The sequence below is a fragment of the Mus caroli genome, chromosome 16 (genome assembly GCF_900094665.2).
Source record: "Mus caroli chromosome 16, CAROLI_EIJ_v1.1, whole genome shotgun sequence".
Classification (NCBI taxonomy): domain Eukaryota; kingdom Metazoa; phylum Chordata; class Mammalia; order Rodentia; family Muridae; genus Mus; species Mus caroli.
The window spans coordinates 19,471,902-19,495,745 of record NC_034585.1 but is presented as its reverse complement, the minus strand read 5'-3'; the positions used below and the strand labels follow the sequence as shown (position 1 = coordinate 19,495,745).

Genomic DNA, 23,844 nt, shown 5'->3' with positions numbered 1-23,844 from the left:
CACACCAGGCCATAGGATTGATAGTTCATAACTGTAATCCCAGGATTTGGGAGGCTGACGCAGAAGGGTTAATACATTCCTAATATCAGCCTAGGCTACATAACATACATGGTGGGTTCAAGGTCAACCCAGGCAACACAATGAGGCTTTGTCTCAAACCTCAATTTTTGTTTGCTTTGAGCTAGGGTTTCTCCGTGTAGACCAAGCTGTCCTCAAACTCAGCGATCTGCTTGTCTCTGCCTCTTTAGTGCTGGGATTAAAGGCATGCACCATTAATGCCCGGTTTAAATTGCGAAAGTTTTAAATGGAGGTTTTATTTAGGAAGGAAAGCTCTAGAATTAAGTATAAATAAACGGGAGGTGAGAATCCAGTGTGTGGCTGTGTTCTCTCCTAGATCATGAGAGAGAACAAAAGGAGAGGAAACTAGTGAGACAGAACAAAGGCATGGAGGAAAGTGCAACCATCTCTTCTCTTCTTCCACCCAGGACGGTTCTCTAGAAGGTTCCAGAAACGACTGTGGCAAGGCTACGGACATCACGGTGTCCCGAGGAAACCACAACAGACGCCCAAAGGCAGGCGCACACTTTCCCGCCACGCTGTGGCGGGGTACTAGGGGAGGGTCCGGGCAGGGCGGTAAAGTAGACGTCACGTCCGGTTTGGGAAGCGCCCTGCAGGAGAAAGCGGTTGGAAGGCGCGCCGAAGTGGGTGGGGCCAGGAAAGCGCGCCTTCGGGGGAGTGGGTGGGACCAGGTTAAAGAGCGTGGCGTCACATCCGGCAGCGTTAGACCGGTGCGGAGGTGGTGCGGAGCGTGTCGGCTTCGAGCTCCTCGCAAAAGTGTGGCGTCGCGCTAGGCTGCGGCGGAGCCTCTGTAAGGAAGGCGGGAGCTTGACAGCTTCAGGAAAGGCCCGTAGCGGTGACAGCGACCCGGAGTCATGAGCGACAGCGGCGAGCAGAACTACGGCGAGCGGGTAAGCGCGGAGGTGCGCGGGCGGCCGCGGTCCCCACCCTGTTACTTCTCCTTCTAGGCCTCTCGGCCCGGTGCGGCCGGGTGTCGGGAGCCTGACGTCCGGAGGGAGCCGGGGCGCCGGAGGGCCTGGTGGCCGGCGCCTCTAGTCGGAGGGAGGCCGCGGGCGGGCTGTGTGCCTCGCACCCGCCACGACCGTTTTTTTTTTTTTTCCTTTCCCCCCCGTTACGGGGCGGGGGGAGGCTAAAGATGGCCGCGGCGTCCGTCGGCGTTGGGGGATGGGAACGGTATCTTCTTTCGCCGTTGCTCTCCTGCGAAGCCGCGCCGCAGCCATCTTGGGCTCGCGGGCCGGGCGCGCTGCCAGAGGCACAAAATGGCGGAGCCGCCGCTCCCTGCAGCCCGGCTTTGCCGCCTCGCCACCCCGAGTCCAAGGGTGAAGCGGAGAAAAGCCACGTGTGGTCGGGAGCCTAAGGGGACTGACTGCTTTTCGGTTGATGGAGGGCCTCCTGGTCCCGGTAAGGGACAGCTAGCTCTAGGGGGCTCTCGGAGCATCTGGAGACGGAAACGGCTGAGGGGGATTGGGGCCCCGTTAGCTTTGTGCTGCAGCGTTTCTCCTATTGTTGAGAGCTTACTGGAATAGAACGCAAGGTCGTTAGGCGTTGTTGTATAGTCTCCCTCCCTACCCCTGGGGGGACTTGGGAAGGGGAAACGATTGACGACAATTTGATGGCGCTATTAAACTCTGAAGTCGACGGGATTTTATTTTTTTAAGCTTCCACCTCCCAGAGGGTGAAAGTCGGTAGAGGTTGATTAGATTGTATACAATGGGCCTGGACTAGGCCCAGCTCCAAAGCTGAACAAATGAGGCGCATGTGGCGTGGCTGTAGAGTTTAGGTTAAAAACTGTCACGTGAAGATGCGGAAGTCCAGGGCTCAGTGAACAGGTAATTGCAGTTTGGAAACGGCTTACAAGCATCATAAGAATGGCTGTTTTGCTCTTCTCGTACTAACGTTTTTATTTTTGCAAAAAGTTCACAGGAACACTTAACCACTAGTTCATAGTTTATTTTTTTGGTTAGTAAACTAAAAGGCCTTTGACGGTTTGGTAGAGAGCATTCTTGGACTTCCATGGTGAACTTGGACCCAGAAGGAGTAATTTGAACGGATATAATCTTTTATATACGGAGATGGGTCCCTAAGACAATTTAAAGTTCGGTGTCAACCAGTGCTTGCCTTTTACCTAAGGAAAGAAAGCGATGGGGGAGTGGGACAGAATGCTGTTTTCCTGATAATGGAGAATGGGACCTAGTCTCAGTGATGGGCAAGCCTCTACCACTAAACGATATCCCAACTTTTAAGTTCGTTTTGTTTGAGCTCATAATTTCGCCCACACGTACCTTACGATGTTGAGCCTGCCTTCCGAAGTTGAAGTTAGTCTGTTTAGAATTAAAAGCAAATAATTTTTTGTTGTTGCTTTGGGACTAAATAGGTATGCATTATCATACTTGTGGAAAAATTTCCTAGTGTTAGCTGTGGGTCACGTTACTCGAGGAAAAAAGCAATTGAATGAAAGTGGGTACCATTTTGAAAGAACTGAGAAATTGTTATTCCTGTTAGAGACTTTTTTTGTTTTTAGTAAGATGCACCTTCTGGTGATTTTCAGTATTTGAGGTAGTCACTCTATGTCCCTGTCTTGGAACTTAGCTCTGTAGACCAGGCTAGTCTCAACCCCAGGCCTTTGCCTGCCTCTGCCTCCCTAATGCTGTGAGTTTAAGGTGTGAATCAACACATCCCGCTGACCTGACTACTTAATTGGAAAAAGTACTAAAAATCGACTTTCTGATTTATCTCTAAACTTGAAAGTTGTGGAATACTTACAACTCAAATTTTTTGTTTTTAGAGACTTTTTCTGTTGTAGCTCTGCCTGTATGAAACCAGGCTGGTTGGCTTCAAACTCATGAGATTCTCCTGCCTCTGGCTTCTGAGTACTGAGGTTAAAAACACCTGGAGGTGTGTGCACAATCCCCTTTTTGGGCCATGTGTACAATTTTGAGCTACCTGATGTGGGTAGTGGGGCACAAACCTGGCTCTTCCTAAAGTCAGTAAGTACTCTTAACTGCTGAGCCAATTTTCCAGCCCTGTAATTACGTTTTTTTGCTTTTCAATTGGAATCTTGGGATGAGTGAAAAACTGAAACATTTAGCTGAACTTTTCAAGAAGGCTTGCCAAAACAAAAGTTCAGAGATGAGGTTTAAAAATAACTTCAGGGTAAGCTGGGCAGAGTGTTGCAGGTTTGTAAATCCTAGCTGCTTATCCTGGATAGGATCCAGAGTTCAAGATACCTGGGTAAATTATTTAGTAAGACTAAACATTTTCCTCCAAAGGAATAAGGGGTAGTTTAAGGACTGGTTGTGTAACTCTTGCCTGCCACACAGCCTCAGCCTCCTTATACACAAGCATAATGCAAAGTAGCAAGACCAGACCTGATGATTATCTGATTCACCTTCCCTTTTACTATAAGTGTAAAAATCATGTTCAAAGCAATTGTCTTGGATATGCCTGGTATAACCACCTATCTCTGGAACCTGAAAATGAGTTTCATTGACTTCTAGACCCTTGGAGTTAATAATGTACATGGTTTAAATTGTTAAGCTCCCTGGAATCTCAGTAGTGACTACCTCTCTTCCTGTGGACACTGCCACACTTCTGGATTCCCTCAAACCCTTTAGGCTTTCAAAGTTGTTTCCTAAACAGACTGATTGTGTGAAATAGTGTTTAGTTTGGTCACAAAATTTATTGGATGGATGTTAGCTCCGTTGCTGTATGTTCTCATTCTTTGCTATCTGTAGTATTTATTGAGTTGAGTGGGTCTTTTCCGACTTATTTTAAAGTTGGTGTGATTAAAATCTCTTCTAGTACTTATTTGGTTTTTCAGAGACAGGGTTTCTCCAATATAGCCCTGGCTGTCCTGGAACTCACTTTGTAGACCAGGATGGCCTTGAACTCAGAAATCCTCTTGCCTCTGCCTCCCAAGTGCTGGGATTAAAGTCACCACACCCGGCTTCTTCTAGTACTTTTAAATTCATTCTGTAAAGCACCTTTTCTTTGAAGGAAAAATACTGCCACTCAGTGTAAAGTATTGGTGTTAATATTTGAAAACCCAGTAATAGTTCCAGTATAGGCTGTGAGGCTTTTATTCATTTTGATGGTCCACTTCTAAAATTCTAACTTCTTTGAGATTGTGAATTTGAGTCTTTGTCCTGAGAAGCCAGAAACTAAGGATTGTACAAGCTCTAGATAGTCTAAAATTTTTGTTAGGCTATTTTATGACTGTAGTAGCCAAGAGGTTAAAGAAAAGTTTGGAATTAGCAAATATTGTGGTCCGGTAGTAGCTGTATAAAGTGTGTTTGGAACATAGGCCATCTGAATCAAGTAGTAGCTTCTGGATACCACCCCATCCAATTGCCTTTCAAATTCTGCAGTTTTTCTCTACCCTGTGATAGATACCTTTGTATAGTCCTTGCTTTTATCCCTTAACTCTAAATTCTCGTTTGTAAAACTAAAACATTTATTTCTAAAATAATTGTGGCCTTTACACACAGTTTTCATTAACAATGGGGTTCAATTAATGTGGCAAGTTTAAGAAAATTGTTTGCATACTTTTTTTATTGCTGACTAGACAGGTATAAGTCTCTTGAAACTGGAATTGTTTTCTTTGGCTTAAATAAGAATGCCTGTTAATATTGTGGCTATTGTTAAAATAGAAAGTGGTATTTTAAAGGCGAAGTTACAAATGATTTTACAAGGTAAGTACTACTGGTTTTGCTGAAAATTTGAAGAGGAATTTGTCTTGTTTGTACAGTCTTTTTTTTTTCTTTTCAGTAAAACCACAAACAAATGCTAAAAATGAATACTTTTAACCTTGACTTTGTAGTTTGGCCAAGTCATTGATTAGAGCTATGGTGTATGTGTCCCCAGGGTTTTATTGTTAATTAGTATTTATGCACAGCTATTGTTTTCTAAGGTGGTATGGTGATTATTTTAGAAATTAGTGCATTTACACAGCTTATTATTGTAGGATGTGGGCCTTTATAGAACTAAGTTATCATTGTTTTTTAAGTTTCAGGTCAAAATTGACTAGCAACTTAATAGTCTCCATCCAAATTGTTGCTTTGGAGGCTATTTTCAGGTTACTTACTGGCATAGATTTTCACGTGCCAATTTGGATGGGGCCCTTTTCTGTTTTTGTGCAGCAGGGCGGTGGTGGCCCACGCCTTAATCCCGGCACTTGGGAGGCAGAGCCAGGCAGATTTTTGAGTTCGAGGCCAGCCTGGTCTACACCAGGACAGCCACGGCTATACAGAGAAACTCTATCTCAAAAAACCAAAACCAAAACAAAAGTTTTTGTGCTTAGATAGTGGAAAGAAGTTTCTAATAAAAAAAACATGTGCTTTTGAGAGAATTGTTACCAACATAAGTTTGGTATTTTTTACAAGTTTATAAAAAGCAGCTAGTATAGGTGTGTCAGTTTCCCTGTTTTTTTTTTTTTTTTTTTTAAAGAAACTAAGCATTTGAAGATTTTTCTCCTCCATCCTTGTAATGCTTGGAGGGGGGAAAAAGTAGAAGATGCCGACTACTGCGTTTGGGAGGTGGAGGCAGGATTGGGTGGGTCATCTAGTGACTTTGATGCCATTCTTGGCTACATGAGACTGGCTCCCAAAAAGTCCTTTATTCATTTCTATGCTGATCTTTTCTTTCTGTAGCAAGGTGAAGTTTTTCTTTGTTCATCTCATTTTGTTATTAAACTACTCCCCCAGTAAGGTGTTTTCCCAAGTAGGATCCTCTTTCAACCAAACATGCTAGCCCAGTACTTGATCTTGTAGTTTTATGAAGTGGTTGCTTCAGTTTAGCTGAGCTCAAATAATCCTAAATGCAAATATTGTTTAGCAGTGATTTTGTTCTTTGAGTATAAGAGAAGGCTTGGAGAGCGGTAATGAAGCAATACCAAAGTGGCCTGAATGTTGAAAAGTCATGGCACCTAGAGCTCTAGTGTTTGTGAATCTAAACCCTGTATAGATCCGTATAAATAACCTTTAGGGAGGCCAGGCACTAAGGAAATGTGCTTGGGCATTCTGATTCCATGATTACATTCGTGCTTCCAGTAAATAGCTCCCATTGCATTTTAGTGATGGCTATTACAAGGAAATGAATTATTGCGACTCCCTTAAATAAAAGCCATTAAAGTGTTTCCAGATTAAATGATAATTGACTATAAAGTTAGGCTGGAAATTAGGCTTTTTCTTAGTTAGAAAAGATGATACTATAGCTATGGTTGCCTATACCAAAAAAAAAAATTTTTTTTTAAAGAAAAAAATTTGTTTAGTTTTTACCAGAAGAAAATGTAGGAGGAAATAGTAAGCATGCAGAAATATTTAGCAGGGCAACAAGGGATATTAGACTGTTACATGGACACTTATTTTGCTTAGTGTTCCAACAGTGTTCCAGTTTGTATTAAAAATTCACAAATATGCTAAAGTGTGGGCCTTTTTAATAATTTGAGAAGATTAACCATAACTTTCTCATAACCAACCTTTGAACTAGGATCTCTCCTTTGGACGTCCAGAAGATTAATATTTTGTTAATAGAGGGGGAAACTTACAGAATTCTTTGGACATAACCACTGTTGGAATCAAGTTTGCTCTGTTTTTCTTTATAGCTGTTGGCATGTAATAGTTGATTAACTTTATTTAGTATCAGGATTTTAGTTCTAAATTTAGTAATTAAATTAAACTCTTAGTTTCACTAATGCAGATTTCCCAAGGGTGGGTTGAACAGATCCATAGGTTTGCTGACATTGTTTAACAATGCTGTTTTTAAATACACAGTAATGTGGCATTAAATCCATTTCCTTATCTAGACAAGTCACAGAATTGTAAACCTCTTCAACCCCAGCCTTTGTCATCATTGTGCAGATGAGTTGTCCTTGCTTTTCTTTCTTGCACTTTTGTACTAAAATGTGTCATTTTTTTGACTAGAGATGTGCTTTTGACACGTAGCATTTTCTCTTTAATACAATAAGAAGTGTGAGATGTGATTTACAGTTTGTAAAAAATGTTAAATGAACAGTAAATGTTCAGTGGCGCACTTCACATTCATGTTAAGCATGATAAATTTATTTGGAATAGACAAATGATTACCATATACCATCAGGAAACTATGTAGTTTCAGTTTTTTGAGCTGCATATCTAGTATTTTTTTAATCCAAAACTACGAAAAGGGATTTTTTTTTCTAGTTTCAGTTTTGGCACTGGATTTTATCCTGGAGTTTTAAAATATTCTTCATCCTGTTCTTTTTCTATTAAGGTTAATGTTGAAGAAGGAAAATGCGGAAGTCGTCATTTGACAAGTTTTATAAATGAGTATTTGAAGCTCAGGAATAAGTGAAGCTGAAATTTGAAAAAATAAAAGAAAGAATGCATGCTAATTATCAGACCAGAAGTCCCACTTGTAGAATATTGAGCAATTTGTGTGAAGTGGGGAAGATGAAAGAAGTCAGAATTTGAAACGGAAGAATGAAGAAAAGAAATAAAAATGAAGTTAAGATAAGAAGTAATCTGGAATCAGAAAGCACTACGCTAAGTAATTACTAGTCTGTTTATGTGTCCCTGTATATTTTGCTAAACATGCATGCATTATTTGTTTAATAGAAGAAGTATATACAGGGTAAAGAAGTGACTTCCAAGGGAATCGTTTAAATTAGGTAATAATTCTAATTTTAACTGCTTAGTCAAATGATGAAAATGCAATTTAAAAAACTTTGTAGTTAAATAGCAGGCTGCAGCATCCTGGGTAAATGGCCTCCCATTTTGCCTTAGGGTTTTGATCTATTGTTCTCTGCTGGTTCTGGGGCATGAGTGAGTATGAGTTGGAACTGGTGGTCTTCTTAATGCCCTTCGGACTCTCAAAATGCATGATATTTTCTGCTTTGATACTGAACAGTGTATAGTAGAATTTTCTACTGGAAAAATCGATTGTTACCAGGGTGAAAATGGGACTAAACCCCCAAAATCTAAGCAAAGCATCTAACACCATTATTTATATTGTGATGCAAGCATTAGGTTTTCACAAATTTGTGGAAAGCTACACTGCTTAAGTCCAAATGTTGAGATCTACAAGTGCCAAATGAGGATGATTCTTTTATATTATTTCAGTTTAACGCCTGTTCCAACTGAACTAGGGTTTTTTGCTGAAGTATATATAGTAGCTTCCCTTAAAAGAAATGGGTCAGACAATGAGAGCTAATTCAAAGTGTGATAGTAGCTGGTATTTGTGTCTTTTCTCTTATCTTTAGTTTATTACAATGATTTTAAAGTAAACATTGTTTTCTTCTAGTGAGCTACTCCAATTGAGAAAAATAAACACAAAATTCCTGTCTGTGTTTTGACTGATTATAGTTAGGTGATTAGCATAATGCTAATACCAAGCACACACAATCCACAAACAAACAAACAAACCAGTAGTTGTCTTTACCATGCAGAATATTAAATAAAGATTATCATCTTAAAGCTATGGCAACTTTAAATTTTTTCTGAGTGTTCGGTCTTTAGAGCTATTGACAAAAATGAATTAAATGATTGTGAAGGATGCATGTTGTGTTGGTACACTTTAGCCTATTGTCAGTGCTTTTTACATTATTTCTGTATTTTGCAAAGAGAACACAATACTGTCTTATAGGAGACAGTTGCTTTGTAAAACTAATAAGATAATTGAGTGGAATTTTTTTATTGTTGCTACTCAAGCTTGTGTGATTTTGGAATTTTATTCTATAGCCCAAGTTGGATACACTTAAAGTGAAAATAATGTTGATGTTAGTATACATTTCCCATCTGTTCCTTCCCCCACCCCCTTTGGTTCTTGTTTCTCCTTCGGACCATTGAGGGTGATGCTTTTAGATTCTGTTCACAGGGAAAACTAAATTAAAATCAGGGCTGAAATGGGGTTTAGAACCAGGGAAGATTACTTTTTGAAAGAATCATAGAAAATATTTAACTTGTAATATTGCGTTTGTGAGGACTTAAATAGCATAGTACTAGGGTGCCTAACAAGCTAAAATCTGTATTTAGGGCTTTGTATGCTGAGCTGCTGTTCTCTATAGGAGCTACAGACTGCTTGAGATTTTGTTTTTAAACTTGACCTGTTCCTTACAGGTTGTGCACTAGTTAAAATGATGGCTATGATTTGAGAACATTTTTTTGTATTTTTTCTGGGAATTTCTGGCATTGTTTTATTTATGCTTTTTCATTCATGATCTCTTTCCTTTCAATACTGGCTCTCCATAGAGTAATTCTTTAGTTTTTTTTTTTTTTTTTTTTTTTTTTTTTTTTTTTTTTTTTTTTTTAATAGCTTTCTCACACAGTCGAATTTGAAATTTTATGTATGAAGGATTTTCCTAGCTGGTTTTAATAGAGTTGTTTGTGCGTTAAGGTTTAAGATTAGCATAGAGCTTTGGATTTATTTAGCTAATCTAAGTCTCGTTTATTCACACAAAAATCTTTATTTTTTTTTTTAACCAATTAAAGGTGTTCAATATAACTGGAACGATTTAACATCTTTAAACTCTGATGGGAACGTTTAGAAGTGGTCTTTTGTTGTCCCTACTCCGCCCCACCTCTTAGTCCAACTAGGTGGCAGTATACAGACCTGAAATCTTTTGTATTCAGGTGCTTCCCCTCATTTCTGATATAAGAAATAGTTGCTCAAAAAGTACATCTGTGACATAGCATTTTACATAGGGAGGCTGAGTGGAGCCTTGGGAGCTTTCTAAGCCATCTGTTAAGACCCCTTTAGTCTACTAGAAGTTTAAGGAGAAACCTTGCTCTGGCTAATTTTTCATACTAGAAATTGTTTTTTCTTTGAGCAAACAGCAGCAGCAAGCCTGATAGGAGGGAATTTTTATTTTCTACCTCTTTGTTCCTAGGCAAATTTCTGTTAGCCAAATTTTTTCTTTAGTAAAGTAATCTAAGAAAGTAAGGTAAATTGCCGTGATGAATATTTACTTGAGAATTTGTTACAGAATCCAGGGGCTGGGTGATTGGAGTAGTCTCCCTCCAGCAGCAATGAAAGTTAAACTGTATCTTGGTATTAAAGGCAGCTGTTCTCTAAAACAGTTTATGTCACTCTTTGGGGATTAAGGAAGGTCTGATAGAAAGGTGATGCTGTCTATGTATGACATGTCATCACACTTGTGTTTTATGTCATTCAGGTGTTTTCTAGATGATTTGGGGCCTTGAAAGCTGAACTCATTCCTCTGGTGGTCTATATCTTTTTTACTTGAGGTCTCCTCTCCTGTGTTGTATACAAAAAATATATTTTTATGTCCTGAGTACAGAGGGTAAATTGTCCCCCTCATTCTGTATGTAAATTGCTTCTGTATCTTTATTCCTTTTTGAGAATGGCCACACTATTCTCAAGGGAGAGCTGTTGTGGTTTAGATCCATGTCCTTTGTTTAGTTGGGCTCTAAAATGTTTTGTGGTTAAAGCTTAGCTGTCAAGGAGAGTTAGTACTGTCTACTCATTTAGAGTTATTTTTTTAAAATGGCTTTGTAGAATTTTTCTTAGCATTCTGTTGCTATATGCATTTTTTTCTATTAACACAGCTTTTGGTTTATGAAATGGTTATCCTGTTTAACCATTTCTTCACGCCTTTTTTTTTTTTTTTTGGAGATTTTGTGTTGGTTAATTGGCAGTTAGTTGGAGTCTTGACAGAAAAACACGTGCATGATATTTGCTTAGGCATCTTTAGAATTTGTCTTCTGGGCTCCTAGACAATGAGCTGCTTCTGATTTTACCCTGTGTGAATGTGCCTTTGACATAGCATTTCTACTTTTTCTCAGTTACTTGTATTCTGTCTTGGTTCTTGTCAGTTTAGTCAATAAACTAGATCTTGGCTACCCTCTTTACTTAGACTGTTGCTGCCTTTCTCTGTTCTTAGCTCCAGGTTGCTCTTGAGTTTTGTAAGAGGTCCCCACAAACACTAAAAGCAAGAATCTAGCTAGATTTCTTCTACCTTCAGAGCTTGAAACTCAAGATTATCCTTACTGCTTTTGCCCCTCATTCAACCAACTTTAAATTTAAATTTTATAGGGTGCTTTCATTGCTTCTGGAGCAGAATAAATGTCAAAGTTAAAGTTCATTCTCAGTTGATTTAGTGTTCGTCTCCAAATCCTTGGGCAGGTCTTTAACAGTCATACTTGGGACACCTTTTAAGGGAGTGGAGTTAGATACTTCTTATTTCTGCTCCAGAAAGGTGGAAGGAAAAACCAATTGATTGATGTCAGTTGAAGCAATGAAACCATTATACCAGGTATCCTCAATCCCTGCCCTCACTTATGTTTCCTTATTTTGGAAGAGGATTGCTCTCCTTGGCCATTTATCTCACAGAAGCTTATTTGTTTTTAAAGTTTCCAAAACAGTATACAAATTAAAACTTTTGACATCTGCGTGTAGGAATCCCGTTCTGCTTCCCGAAGTGGAAGTGCTCACGGATCGGGGAAATCTGCACGGCATACACCTGCAAGGTCTCGCTCCAAGGAAGACTCAAGGCGTTCTAGATCAAAGTCGAGGTCCAGGTCTGAATCTAGGTAAGAAAGGCCATTTTGATATCTCTTCATTAACTCTGCTGATATATGGTGTAATTGATAAACTAGTGAAGGTCTGTTATCCTACTTTTGCTGATTTAACCTTTTGAACACCAGCACTCCTCTCTGTGTGTTGTGGTTTAGGTGACCACTTTATACAGAGGTAAACACTCTAGTCGAAAGCCAGGACTGTTACCAAAAAATAAACCCCCTGTGATGGCCTTTAGTAGTGGGCATACTAGGACATACAGAGTAAAGGATAGATAGCATTGTGAGACGTAAAGGTGTGCATGAACGCAACTAGGATTGTGCCGTGTGGTCCAATTTTCAAAAGAATTTTAAGTATTTTTAACATATTTTTTATATTTAGTTATAACTCCAAAGACTTCTGTCTTACATACAGGTCTAGATCCAGAAGAAGTTCTAGAAGGCATTATACAAGGTCACGATCACGATCTCGCTCGCATAGACGATCCCGGAGCAGGTCTTACAGCCGAGATTACCGCAGGCGCCACAGCCACAGCCATTCTCCCATGTCTACTCGAAGGCGTCATGTTGGGAACCGGGTAAGATTTCTGAAGTGCTATGGGCTGCATGCGCAGTAGGCAAAAAAGTATTGTGCATCTGAGGTAGTGCACCCCCAGCCTGAAGACTATTTTGGAACTGTGTACTAGCTGATCTTTGTTTTGACAGTGGAGTTTAAATAACTTGAGCATTTATATTGGGATTTACTTTCCCTACTAAGTCAGATTACCGGAACCTTTTGGCATTCGTTTTTGTTTGAAACATTTGTAATATGGGGGTGAATTTTACTGATACTAGCTGTTTAATTTGTTAAATTTTCTGGTGGATTTCATCTATGATCACAATATACAATATAATTTCCCTCTCTGACTTTAGCTGTTAGACATTCAGAAGGAATAATGGAAAAGCATATGAATAATTTATAAAGCTTAATGTTTGCTTCATCTTTACTTCTTGTTCCACACTATTGCCCTCATGTTTAGTAGCAACATTACTGTTTTTAATCTTAATGGCTTAATTTGCAAATTAAATTTTATAATATCTGACCACTTAAAATAGTCAAACATAATAATCTTTAAGTAGTTGTTACATATGTTGTGCAGTTCTTGTTCAATGTAGATCAGCATGCCTGTGTCTTCTGAGTGCTGGGATATAGGTATGTGCTGTGCCGCCACCACCCAGTTGGTTCCCATTTTAAGACAGTTTCACTGTAGTATGTCACTCTTGCTGTCCTGAAAAAACTTACAGGGTTAACTAGGTTGACCTCTAACTAAAAAGATCCACTTGTTTCTTGCTCAGTGATGGAATAAAAGTGTGTATGACTATACCCAGCTCAAGTTTTATTTTTTTTATCACCTTTTTGAGGTGGGTATCTGCTACACACATTGAAGTCAGAACCAACTTGAATGGGTTGGTTTGTCAAGCTAGAAAGGTAAAAGCAAAGGCCTTTACTCATTGAGCTATGATTCTGTTGGTGGGAATTGAGTTGTGTAGTGGCTAACTGTAGATTAAAGATTGCTGTGAGGTTTGGGTCAGTCTGAGTTGTGTGGTCTCTGACTGAACTAAATAAATGGTCCATGCTTTTTTTTTTTTTTCCCCCTCTTGATAGGGATTGTGCTGCTCTGATTTATGCCTGCTTGTTGTAATTATTTTTCCCCTTAGAATAAATTCCTAGATGAATATCATCTGAGCTGAACTTCAAAACCCAAAATCAGACTGTTAGATTTCTTTTTATAAGACTCTTAATCACCCTCTCTCCCTGTTTTAATGTTGGATTTAGTTCTCTTGTGGGATTTCTTAACCCTTTGGTTATTATACTGTATACCTCAATGTTTTGTAAGATACAATGGTGCTTGATCTAATCATTTTATCTTTTTTCTATACTAGTTAGATTTATGTTAGATTCTCAAGGATTAAAAATTTCCTCTGTGTTTTCTAGGCAAATCCTGACCCCAACTGTTGTCTTGGTGTGTTTGGGTTGAGCTTATACACCACAGAAAGAGATCTAAGAGAAGTGTTCTCTAAATATGGCCCCATTGCTGATGTGTCTATTGTATATGACCAGCAATCTAGACGTTCAAGAGGATTTGCCTTTGTTTATTTTGAAAATGTAGATGATGCCAAGGAAGTAAGTAAATTCTTACATTCACTTTAGTTAAAAACACCAATCTTGTTGTTAACTGTTCTGATAACCAAGTGATTGACAAGGTAATTTCTTGTTTCATAGTATAAATTTAAGACCTAAGACATGCATCTATAGATTTGAGTCAAACTATTTCTGCCTGCCAGTGGTGGCCCACGCCTTTGATCCCAGCACTTGGGAGGCAGAGGGAGGTGAATTTCTGAGTTAAAGGACAGCCAGGGCTACACACAGAAACCCTGTCTCTGTGGAAAAAGGAAGAAACTATTTCTACTTGGAATGTGTTAAGTTCATTGATATTCTGAAGTTATTCTTAACCCTGTGCAAAATTACATGCCAATGAAATGTGACTCCCGGCATTTAATTAGTCTTAAAGCTAATTTAATTAATCTGGTACACGCTTACATTGTTTTGAAGTAAATTCTAAACCTATGATTTGCCGTCACTGTAATGCTGTGTTGATACATAAAACCATGAAGTTTGATAAACTGTTTTGATAAGCATACACTGAGCTTTTTTTTTTTTTTCTTTTTTAAAATGTTGAATTTCTTGCTTGACTTAGTAGAAAGTGAGAATGTGACTATCTGTTTAGTAATGTGCAACTTTACATTTTAGACTCATTAGTGTAAAAAGAGAGCAAGGTAACAACAGGTCCATTGATTATTGTTGAGACCTGGAATTAAGCTTTTGCTAGAATTTTAATACACTAGTTCTTCATGAAATTGGGAGCTTTTAAAAAATTTTTTTTTAATTAGATGTAAATAATTATAAAAATGACATTGAATTTTAAAATAGAATTCAAAAAGAACCTTCTAATATGCCAAAAGATGTAAGATACAGGTAATAGAATTGACAGTGTCAGCATTTTGTATTTGTAAGCCTGTATTTGTCTTTGTATAGCGCTACAACTTAAAAAATAGCCTTAAACTCGAAAACATAAATCAAGTCTTTTCATAAAGGCTTTTGACTCCCACAACAGGCGTTTTGAATCATACAATGTCAGCGACAATTTTTCTTCTAATTCCAAACAGCCATGTGTGAAGGGGAACATTTGGGCTTATTTAATTAGCAAGTGCTAATTTATGAAAATTAGAATTTGGGTTTCATAAATATTAGTGTGCTGGATGTGTGTATAATCCCACATGTGTATATAATCCCAGCATTTAGTATGTTAGAGACAAAGGGTTTAGCTAAAGTCCATCTAAATTTATAGATAGGTATTTTGTGGGTCATGTAGGCTAATACCGTGATCTGCATACTTTTTTATTTTTGTGGTAAATTTGTAGTACAGAGAAAAACATTTATAAATTGTGGGAGTTTTTTTTTTTTTTTTTCCTGGCCAAAAATAGCTATGTGATAATTAGATACATTGTCCAGGATGTATGTAACAATTTTTATCTTTTGAAGGCTAAAGAACGTGCCAATGGAATGGAGCTTGATGGACGCCGAATTAGAGTCGATTTCTCTATAACAAAAAGGCCCCATACCCCAACACCAGGAATTTATATGGGGAGACCCACTTAGTAAGTAACTTCTTTGTGTGTAAGAATGGGTGGGTACTTGAGGCACAGTGTTGGGTATCTTTATCACACTCCATCCCCTAGCCTCCATCTCGTGAAGAAATGGTTAAATATTCTTTATATGCACTACCGCATGTATGTAAGATTCAGGGGGCAACTTTGTGGAGGCAAGTTCTTTTTTACACTTTTTTTTTATTTAAAGATTTATTTATTATATGTAAGTACACTGTAGCTCTCTTCAGACATTTCAGAAGAGGGAGACAGATCTCATTACGGATGGTTGTGAGCCACCATGTGGTTGCTGGGATTTGAACTCCGGGCCTTCAGAAGAGCAGTTGGGTGCTCTTACCTTACCCATTGAGCCACCTCACCAGCCCCTTTTTTTACGCTTTTATGAGGGCTCTGAAGCGAACATGCTCCACAAGTGTTCCCGCCTTCCATTCTTGGGTCCTCTTTTTGTTTCCCTTTTTAAAAATATCCATATGCTTCATGACTGTGTAGCCATCTACTGGATCCTGCTCAACCTACTATGCTTTACACCTTCCTAAACAACCAGCTCTTCTCCACCAGCAGCTGCATAGAGCTGGTTCCTCAGGGAGGGGTGGGGCCTTGGTAGGAACATCCCCTCACCCCCAAATGCTGGAATGTTGATTGATCCAGGTAACTAAACTGGAGCTATCATTAGTTCTAGAGTACAGTTCTCTTATCTGTAGCTTTAGAATCTTTCTCCTGTTTTCCTGATGTTTGAGTTTGGAGTGGGGGGTTAATCAATATTGATGTCCCATTTATGGTTGAACACACACGCTCCTACACACTTAGTCTGCTGTCCAACGCCAAAAGAAGCTTCTCCAAACCATGGTCCCAGCTTCAAGTTTTTGGTTTTTGGTTTTTTTTTGTTGTTGTTGTTGTTGTTTTTTTTTTTTTTTTTTGGTTTTTTGAGACAGGGTTTCTCTGTGTAGCCCTGGCTGGCCTGGCACTCACTTTGTAGACCAGGCTGGCCTCAAACTCAGAAATCCGCCTGCCTCTGTTTTTTTTTTTTTTTTTTTTTAAAGATTTATTTATATGAGTTCACTTTAGCTTTCTTCACACACTCCAGAAGAGGTCATCAGATCTCATCATGGATGGCTGTGAGCCACCATGTGGTTGCTGGGAATTGAACTCAGGATCTCTGGAAGAGCAGTCAGTGCTCTTAAACTCTGAGCCATCTCTCCAGCCCCCCAGCTTCAAGTTTTGAAAGAGTGTTTCAGTGTTTCAGTGAATCTAGAGTGAGCTTCTGTGACCTTCCTGTATGTCACTATACATTATGTTGGTGTCAGTGACCTATTTCAGACCTCATACTTAAGTAGTAGTTTACTGATTGATTCATCTTCAGAACCTCTAAATACAATTTATTTTTAAAAATCGCGAGGGGGCCGGCGGTGGTGGCGCACGCCTTTAATCCCAGTACTTGGGAAGCAGAGATAGACGGATTTCTAAGTTCTAGACCAGCCTGGTCTACAAAGTGAGTTACAGGACAGCCAGGGCTATACAGAGAAACCCTGTCTCGAAAAACAAGACAAAACAAAGATCGTGAGGGGATGGGTTCAATTGCAGATGTTAAAGAACATCTTACTTAAGTCTCAGCTTCAGGATTTTTTTTGTTTGTTTGTTTTTTTGGGAGTTTTGGTTTTTTTTTGTTTGTTTGTTTTGGTTTTTTGTTTTGTTTTGTTTTTGAGGTGTAGGGTATTAATGGAGCCCTGGTGATGCAAGCCTTTATTCCCAGCACTTGGGAGGCAGAGGCATGCAGGGCCACAGAGTGAAAACTTGTCTCAAAACAACAGCAATAAAACAAAGGCAGAATCCTTACCCTACAACCTGAGCTAGTCTCAAACTCACTTTCTGCCTGTTTGGTGCTGGGGTTAAAGAAATGTATGCCACTGCCCAGCAGTTGGTTGACTTTTAATACAAACTCAGTTGAATATGTGTGCTCCTAAAATTCAGAATATTGCACATGAGTATACGCATAAGTAAAGTGTAGCAAGGGAAAAGAAAACATGGTATTAATACTAAAGAGGTCTATTAGATAGACATCTCTAGTTTTTGTGCAGGAAAACCAAAGAGACATTTGCTTAATCATATCCAAGGTACTAGGGTGAATTGTTCTCTTCTGTCTGTGAAGACAAATTTTAGCAAGAGGGAGACTAAAAGATATATGTTGTCGTTTATAGTGGCAGTTCACGCCGCCGAGACTATTATGACAGAGGATATGATCGGGGGTATGATGACCGGGACTATTACAGCAGATCATACAGGTAAGCTGTATAGAAGTCAGTCCACACTGAAAGCATTACAAAAAGCCTAAGCTTTTAGAATGTAAGAAATAGCCAGGATTTAGGGCAAAATTTAATAGGTCTAATTTCATATGTAGTTGGATGCCTGGTTGGTTAGTTTTTAAAGATAAATGAAGAAAAACTTAGCTAATATAGAGGTAAAACTTAATTTTTTTCTGTTACTGTATGACCAACAGTAATTCTAAACCTTTAGTGTAAACTTGTAATTAAGTATGGGTCACAACTCATTGATTTGGTATTTTCATGTTCAAGACATGGACAGTTGGTCATGAACTATTTCCTGTGGAAGTAAGTCTCTAATAAGTCCAGACTTCTACCAAAATGGCATCTCCCTACCCCAATAGTCATTCCTGTGTTTAGTGGTACTTAGGACTGAGAAGTTAAAGGTCTTTATTGAGAGCAACTGTTATTTCAGAAAGTGCGCTTTATCATGTTAACTATAAGAAAATTGGGGTTTGTCCTTTGTTGTGGCGATTGTTTCAACTAGACAATTTATTCCTTTTTCTGTCTTTACAGAGGAGGAGGTGGTGGAGGAGGTGGATGGCGAGCAGCTCAAGACAGGGATCAGATTTACAGGTGTGCCAAAGGGTTTTGAAGTCTGGATACAGTAGAATGCCATTAAAAAATGTTTGCCTGGAACTTAGCTCGCTTTCCTCTTAGTGGCAAAACAGGTTTTGAGACAGAGAAGGTCCTGGAACTCAGAGATCTGCCTGCTTCTATTTCCCAAGTGCTGGGGTTAAAGACGTGCCCTATCATATCTGGCTTTTTATTTTTTTAAAAGATTGATTTATTTCTGTATTTTGCCTGTATTTATTTCTACATTCATACTTGGATGTATCCTTGGAGGACAGAAGAGGGTTTCCACATTTGTGAGCCAGCCTTGTAGGTGCTGGGAATCAAAGTACTAGGGCAGCCATTGTTCTTTGCTGTTACCTGTCTCTCTCTGGCCATGGGATTTGATTTCTTAAAGTTTGCAAAGTAGTTTTCCATAAGCAGTGGAAAGGGCTTTGTAGAAACTGCAAATTAATTGAGCTTACAAGAGATAATTAGTTGATAACACCATTTTTTAGATAGTACATTTTGTAAGCTTTGAATCACGTGGAGAATCATGTTTAAAGCTTTCTGCTTGCTAGGTCCATGAGCTCTTAAGTTTTGCGTTTTTAATTTACACAACAAGAAAGTGAATATAGAAAACTAAAGTTTATCCATCAGTGGATTTTCTTTTGGCTGTTCATGAAAATGGCTTGAATGAATGGTGTTTTTTGTGGAACATTATTAAAAATTGTAATGTTTATTTGGTATTTGGACCTAATATATTACATTTTAAAAGTTGATCAAAATCTAGTTTGGGACCTGGCAAAAGTTAGGCTTTGTTATTAGCCCAATATTATATAGATGTAGATGCAATCTTAATTTTTTTACAGAAGACGGTCACCTTCTCCTTACTACAGTCGTGGAGGATACAGGTCACGTTCTCGATCACGATCCTACTCACCTCGTAAGTTACCTTGATGGGTTTTATCTCTTGTAATATGATATGCTGAAGTATGACTAACTGCCTTGTAACTTTGCAAGTCCATGCTGTTCCATCCCCGCTGGCTATGTCTGCACACAGTCTCATCTGTGCTACATGAATGGTTTAAATATAAGCTTACTAAATTGAATTTTTATTTCTTAAGCATTTATAAACTAATCTAGTATTAATGCTTGAGTGAAACTCTTACTCATGGCAGGGATTTTTTTTCATTCTAGGTCGCTACTAAAGCATGAAGTTGAAGACTTTCTGAAACCTGCCATAGAGCTGGGATATTGTTTGTGGACAATATTTTCTATTGTCTCCTGTTTAAAAAGTGAACAGTGCCTAGTGAAGTTAGGTGACTTTTACACCTTTTATGATGACTACTTTTGGTGGAGTTGAAATGCTGTTTTCATTCTGCATTTGTGTAGTTCGGTGCTTTGTTCAAAGTTAAGTGTTTTCAGAAAAGTATGTTTTGCATGTATTTTTTTACAGTCCAAATTTTGACTGCTGAGAAGTTTCTATTGTAAAAAACTTCATTTAAAAGGTTTTTCTACTGAATCCAGGGTATTCTGAAGATCGAAGCCTGTGTGTAAAATGCTACCAGATGGCAAAAAGCAACAATAAACAAGTTTGATTTTTACTTTTCTTTCTAAATATCAATGCTTAACCAGAACCATTCTTAAGTTATCAGTAAAAAAGTAAAAAGTTAAATAAATTTCTTTCAGGAGTCCATGAAACTTGCCATATTCAATATACCTGCGATTAAGTGTTAAAAAATACGCTGTAACTCTGTACTGCTAGTATTAGAACAAAAATCTTCCCATACAGCAAATGCTTAATGCTTACATTAATGTGGATGTGTCGGCCTTTATGTAATCTGTATTATATATAGCAGGGAATAAGAGCTACAGATACATGCCTTTAAAGGGCTGTTTCTTAAGGCTGTTACAAGGAGATAATGGTATTTCAACTAATTATCAGCAAGTGACAATACATTCCACCACAGATGGACTCTTGTTCTTCTAGCATCTAGACGATATGAAAATACTGGGTGCTTCAAAGTATGGAAGGAGAGAGGGGATCATCAAACCTTGTCATGGATGAAGACTGCCTGTTCATTTTTTAAATATGATTTTCAGGTCCTTTGCTTACCAAAGGAGGCCCAATTCACTCAAATGTTTTGAGAACTGTTTAAATAAAGGCAAGAAAAATTGCTGATGCAACTTGTTTTTACAAAGAAGTGTTGGTTTTCTTTTTAACTGTTGTAATTAAAGTCCTGTAGTTTATTTAGTGACTGGTGCAATATTAATACTGTTCTTGCTTCAAGACAACATTAAATCTATTTCTCAAATATATTGGCCAAGTAGAACTGGAATGACCGTTTCTCTTTGGTGCTGAGGCTGTGTTAAATAACCTCCGACATGTCTGGGTAGTTTGCAAAGCGTGTTTTTAGTACCGGTTTGCTTCTGTTTAAGGCTGTTAAATGTAGGACTTACTTAGGGGCTTTTAGCCCTTAGATCTTATTTAGTATATACAGGTGTTCCATAAGTGCTACACGTTATTGTAGTATCCACTTGCAGAGGAAGTTTGGCTTAGATGAATTTGATACCTAAAAGCTTCAAGATGCAAGTACTCAGAACACAGTGCTACCTAGAACAGTCTTATTAAATAAAACTCATTGTACTGTGGGAATATCTGGAAATCCCCCCTATAAATCATTGAACTAATGAGGAGCTCTAGTTTGGGGGTGGCAGGGGGGTTAGAGGGAATAGTAGGGCTAAATGTGGGTTTTCCAGACTGTCAGGATCACAAGTATCTTTCTGGACAGCCAAACTTACAGTAAGTGTATCCCAGAAAAGCGCACTGATGTTTTTGATAACTAGGTTTCATTTAGACCATTTTTGTGAGGTAGCTTTTCACTTCCACTGTATGGTTTCTTATTACCTCCAGGATGCATTATGAGGAAAAACAGTTAAATGCAGCATAGCATTGTTGCTATAATGAATGTGCTTGAGCATCAGGTTAGTTTTAAATGTAAAATAACAAATTGAACTAGATTTCCAATTGGGCATTGAGGTGAGATACTGTTATTCAAATTCTATATCACAGTTTAAATCTAGGTTTTCTTAGCTACACAATAAAGGGTAGTGAATGCCATGAACTTGTGCATGTTTACAGATTAGGAGTCTGCAAGCCTCAGAATCCCTGGATCTCCTGAACTGGAGCTTTGTAGATTTTTGTTAACCACCATGTGAAGTTTGAAAGTCAAACCTGGGTCTTTCAAGAGCAACAAGTTCTCATCAAGGTATAGAATGAGAGAAGAGACCACACCTGTGTCATGAATGAAGCCTTCCTGCTCATTCTGTAAATATGATTTTCAGGTCCTTTGCTTACCAAGGAGGCCCTCTACTGTTTTGAGAACTCTTATAACATTCTCAGGTCCAACAAAAATAATAATAAATCATAATGTAGATTCAGGGCATGCAGTGAATAAAATACTATAGTTTTAAGTATAAGTACATAATGTGTGGGTATTAATAAGCACAAATCTACTTTTATTTATTTACTCTCCATTAGTTTAAATCCGGGATGAATACAGCATCACATGGATTCTGTGTCCAATGGCCTCTGCAGGAAGGTTGCTTCGGAATTTGGCACAAACCATACCACTGTTTCTGTGGGCCCAAGTTACTTTTCCCAGATCACTCTGGGTTTGTTTGGTTTGCCTCCAGGAGTCACTGTATTGTGTTTTGCTTTATACACATAAGCACATCTCTTGCCTAAGTTTCATCTCTGGCATAAACTCCTTCAATTTTAAGAAGAGCTGTGTGCTCTTTGGTTCCGGAGGCCTCATTTGCAGCCAGCAAAAATGGCCTTGCACCACAGCCTTCCGGACATAATTGCTTTTAGAAGTCCTGTTCCCAGCAGGCCCCAGAAATCTGGCCCAAGTCAGCAGCAGAAACTCCCCTCCTTAAGCCTTTTGAGTACTGTTATCTGTTGGTAGTTTGGGGACAGAAGCCCTAAATTGCATCTGCTAATCAATATTTTTATCCAGTTTCCAATATGTCTTCTTCCCCCCTCAAGAATTTTGAGGTTTGGGGGTTTTTGAGATCTGCTCTGTCCAGTACTGACTAATCTGGATCTTGCTGTATAGACCAGACTGCCATCAAATTCAGAATTCATCCAGTCTGCCTCTTAACTGCTGCGATTAAAGATGACACACACCACCATGCCTGGAAGAACTACCCATCCAACTACCTCCTCCAGTTTCTCTGTGTAGCCCTGGCTGTCCTGGAACTCACTTTGTAGACCAGGCTGGCCTCGAACTCAGAAATCCGCCTGCCTCTGCCTCCCGGGTGCTGGGATTAGGGTTTCTAGTTTCCTGTAACTCCTGACTGCAAAGGAACAGATACCTCTTGCCCCCTGTATTTTTAGCACACCTGCAGATAAATCTTGTAAAAATTTAGGATCTTATCAGATTGAAGAATGTAATAATTGAGGAGGATAAATTATAGGTGTGTCAAATGCCTGCCGAAAGCCTGAGCAATTCTCAGGTATTAATGGTAAATTGTCTCTTAAAACTGCAGGTGGAGAGTAAAATGTCGTTGGTAAAGGGATGCTGATTCAAAATAGTTATCAGTAGGACCTTAACCCAGCCAGGGATATTTGAGATTGGAATAGGGCAGAGTTCCATACTGGAGAAGGGTTCTAGTTTACTAAGATGGTAAGGCTTACAGAGGCTACAGGTACCATATATTGTGATGGGCACTTAGCTCTGGCTAGCTTCTAACATCTTAAACCATCTTTACTTCTCCCCATATTCTGACATTAAAGGTGAACATTCATGTTTGGGAGAAGTCAGTCTTGCTGATAGAGTAGGCTTGGTTTGTTAGTGCCTAGACCAACAATTTTGTTTGAGCTAATTGGTTAATTTTAAGCCTGAATTTAATGGCTTTGGAGAAGAGGGTTCTGATACGGTAATGTATACTGAATTGGTTCTATTTCCCCATGTGTAACCAGTCAGAATGAAGAATACTGTATTTTAGTGACTGGAGAGAAAGCAGTCAAGACCACTTGCTGCTCTTAGAGAGGACCTGACACTGTTCTGGACTCTTGAGGGTGCATGTAGCACACATATATACATGCATACAACACATATTTTTTACTACGTTGGTAAAATTAGAAAAAATCTGAGGTCAGGCAAGAGTGATGGTTATAAAACATGTAGAAGCTGTTGTGGGCAGAAAATTTTGTGTAAAAGTGGTACAAGCATAGTTAGATGCTTGATGTACAAGGTTTCAAGGAAAAGAAACTAGGGTCCTGGCAGCATAACCAGATGGGAGTTTTGTGAACCTGAGCATGAACTTATACTGGATACTAGTGTTTAATTAGGTGGGTTGTTTAGAGGCAGGGTTTCTGTGTCCTGGAATTAATTTTATTACAACTTGCTTGCTGTTTCCACTAGGTTGGGCTAGTCAGGGAACTCACAGACTCTCCCAGGCATACAGCACCATACCACGAAAGGAAGTGATTTTCCTGAAGGTTAAATGTTTTGTTTGGAGTGAGAGAAACAAGTGCTAGGATTCATAGGTGTGAGCTATCATGTATCACTCCATAGTACAGTTTTTCTGTAGTCTTTTTTTTTTTTTTTTTTTTTGGTTTTTCGAGACAGGGTTTTTCTGTGTAGCCCTGGCTGTCCTGGAACTCACTT

General features: G+C 38.9%; 1 protein-coding gene and 1 pseudogene across 3 annotated transcripts; one reads left to right on the top strand and one right to left on the bottom strand.

The window, feature by feature from the left end:
- The first annotated feature begins 657 nt into the window (after positions 1-657).
- Tra2b (transformer 2 beta homolog) lies at positions 658-20,373 on the top strand. Of its 3 annotated transcripts, XM_021185076.2 has the most exons (10): positions 662-968; positions 7,327-7,602; positions 11,470-11,603; positions 12,004-12,166; positions 13,564-13,752; positions 15,172-15,287; positions 17,492-17,575; positions 18,131-18,190; positions 19,039-19,112; positions 19,367-20,373. In XM_021185076.2, exons 4-10 carry the CDS (start codon positions 12,134-12,136, stop codon positions 19,375-19,377), a joined length of 567 nt encoding a protein of 188 aa, XP_021040735.1. In that variant the 5' UTR covers positions 662-968; positions 7,327-7,602; positions 11,470-11,603; positions 12,004-12,133; the 3' UTR covers positions 19,378-20,373. The 3 variants fall into 3 exon arrangements, with proteins under 3 accessions (XP_021040734.1, XP_021040735.1, XP_021040732.1); XM_021185075.2 differs by lacking the exon at positions 7,327-7,602 and having other exon boundaries at positions 658-968; positions 19,042-19,112; XM_021185073.2 differs by lacking the exon at positions 7,327-7,602 and having other exon boundaries at positions 19,367-20,370.
- A 1,300-nt stretch (positions 20,374-21,673) lies between these two features.
- On the bottom strand, positions 21,674-22,031 carry LOC110312089 (annotated as a pseudogene).
- Between the last annotated feature and the right edge of the window lie 1,813 nt (positions 22,032-23,844).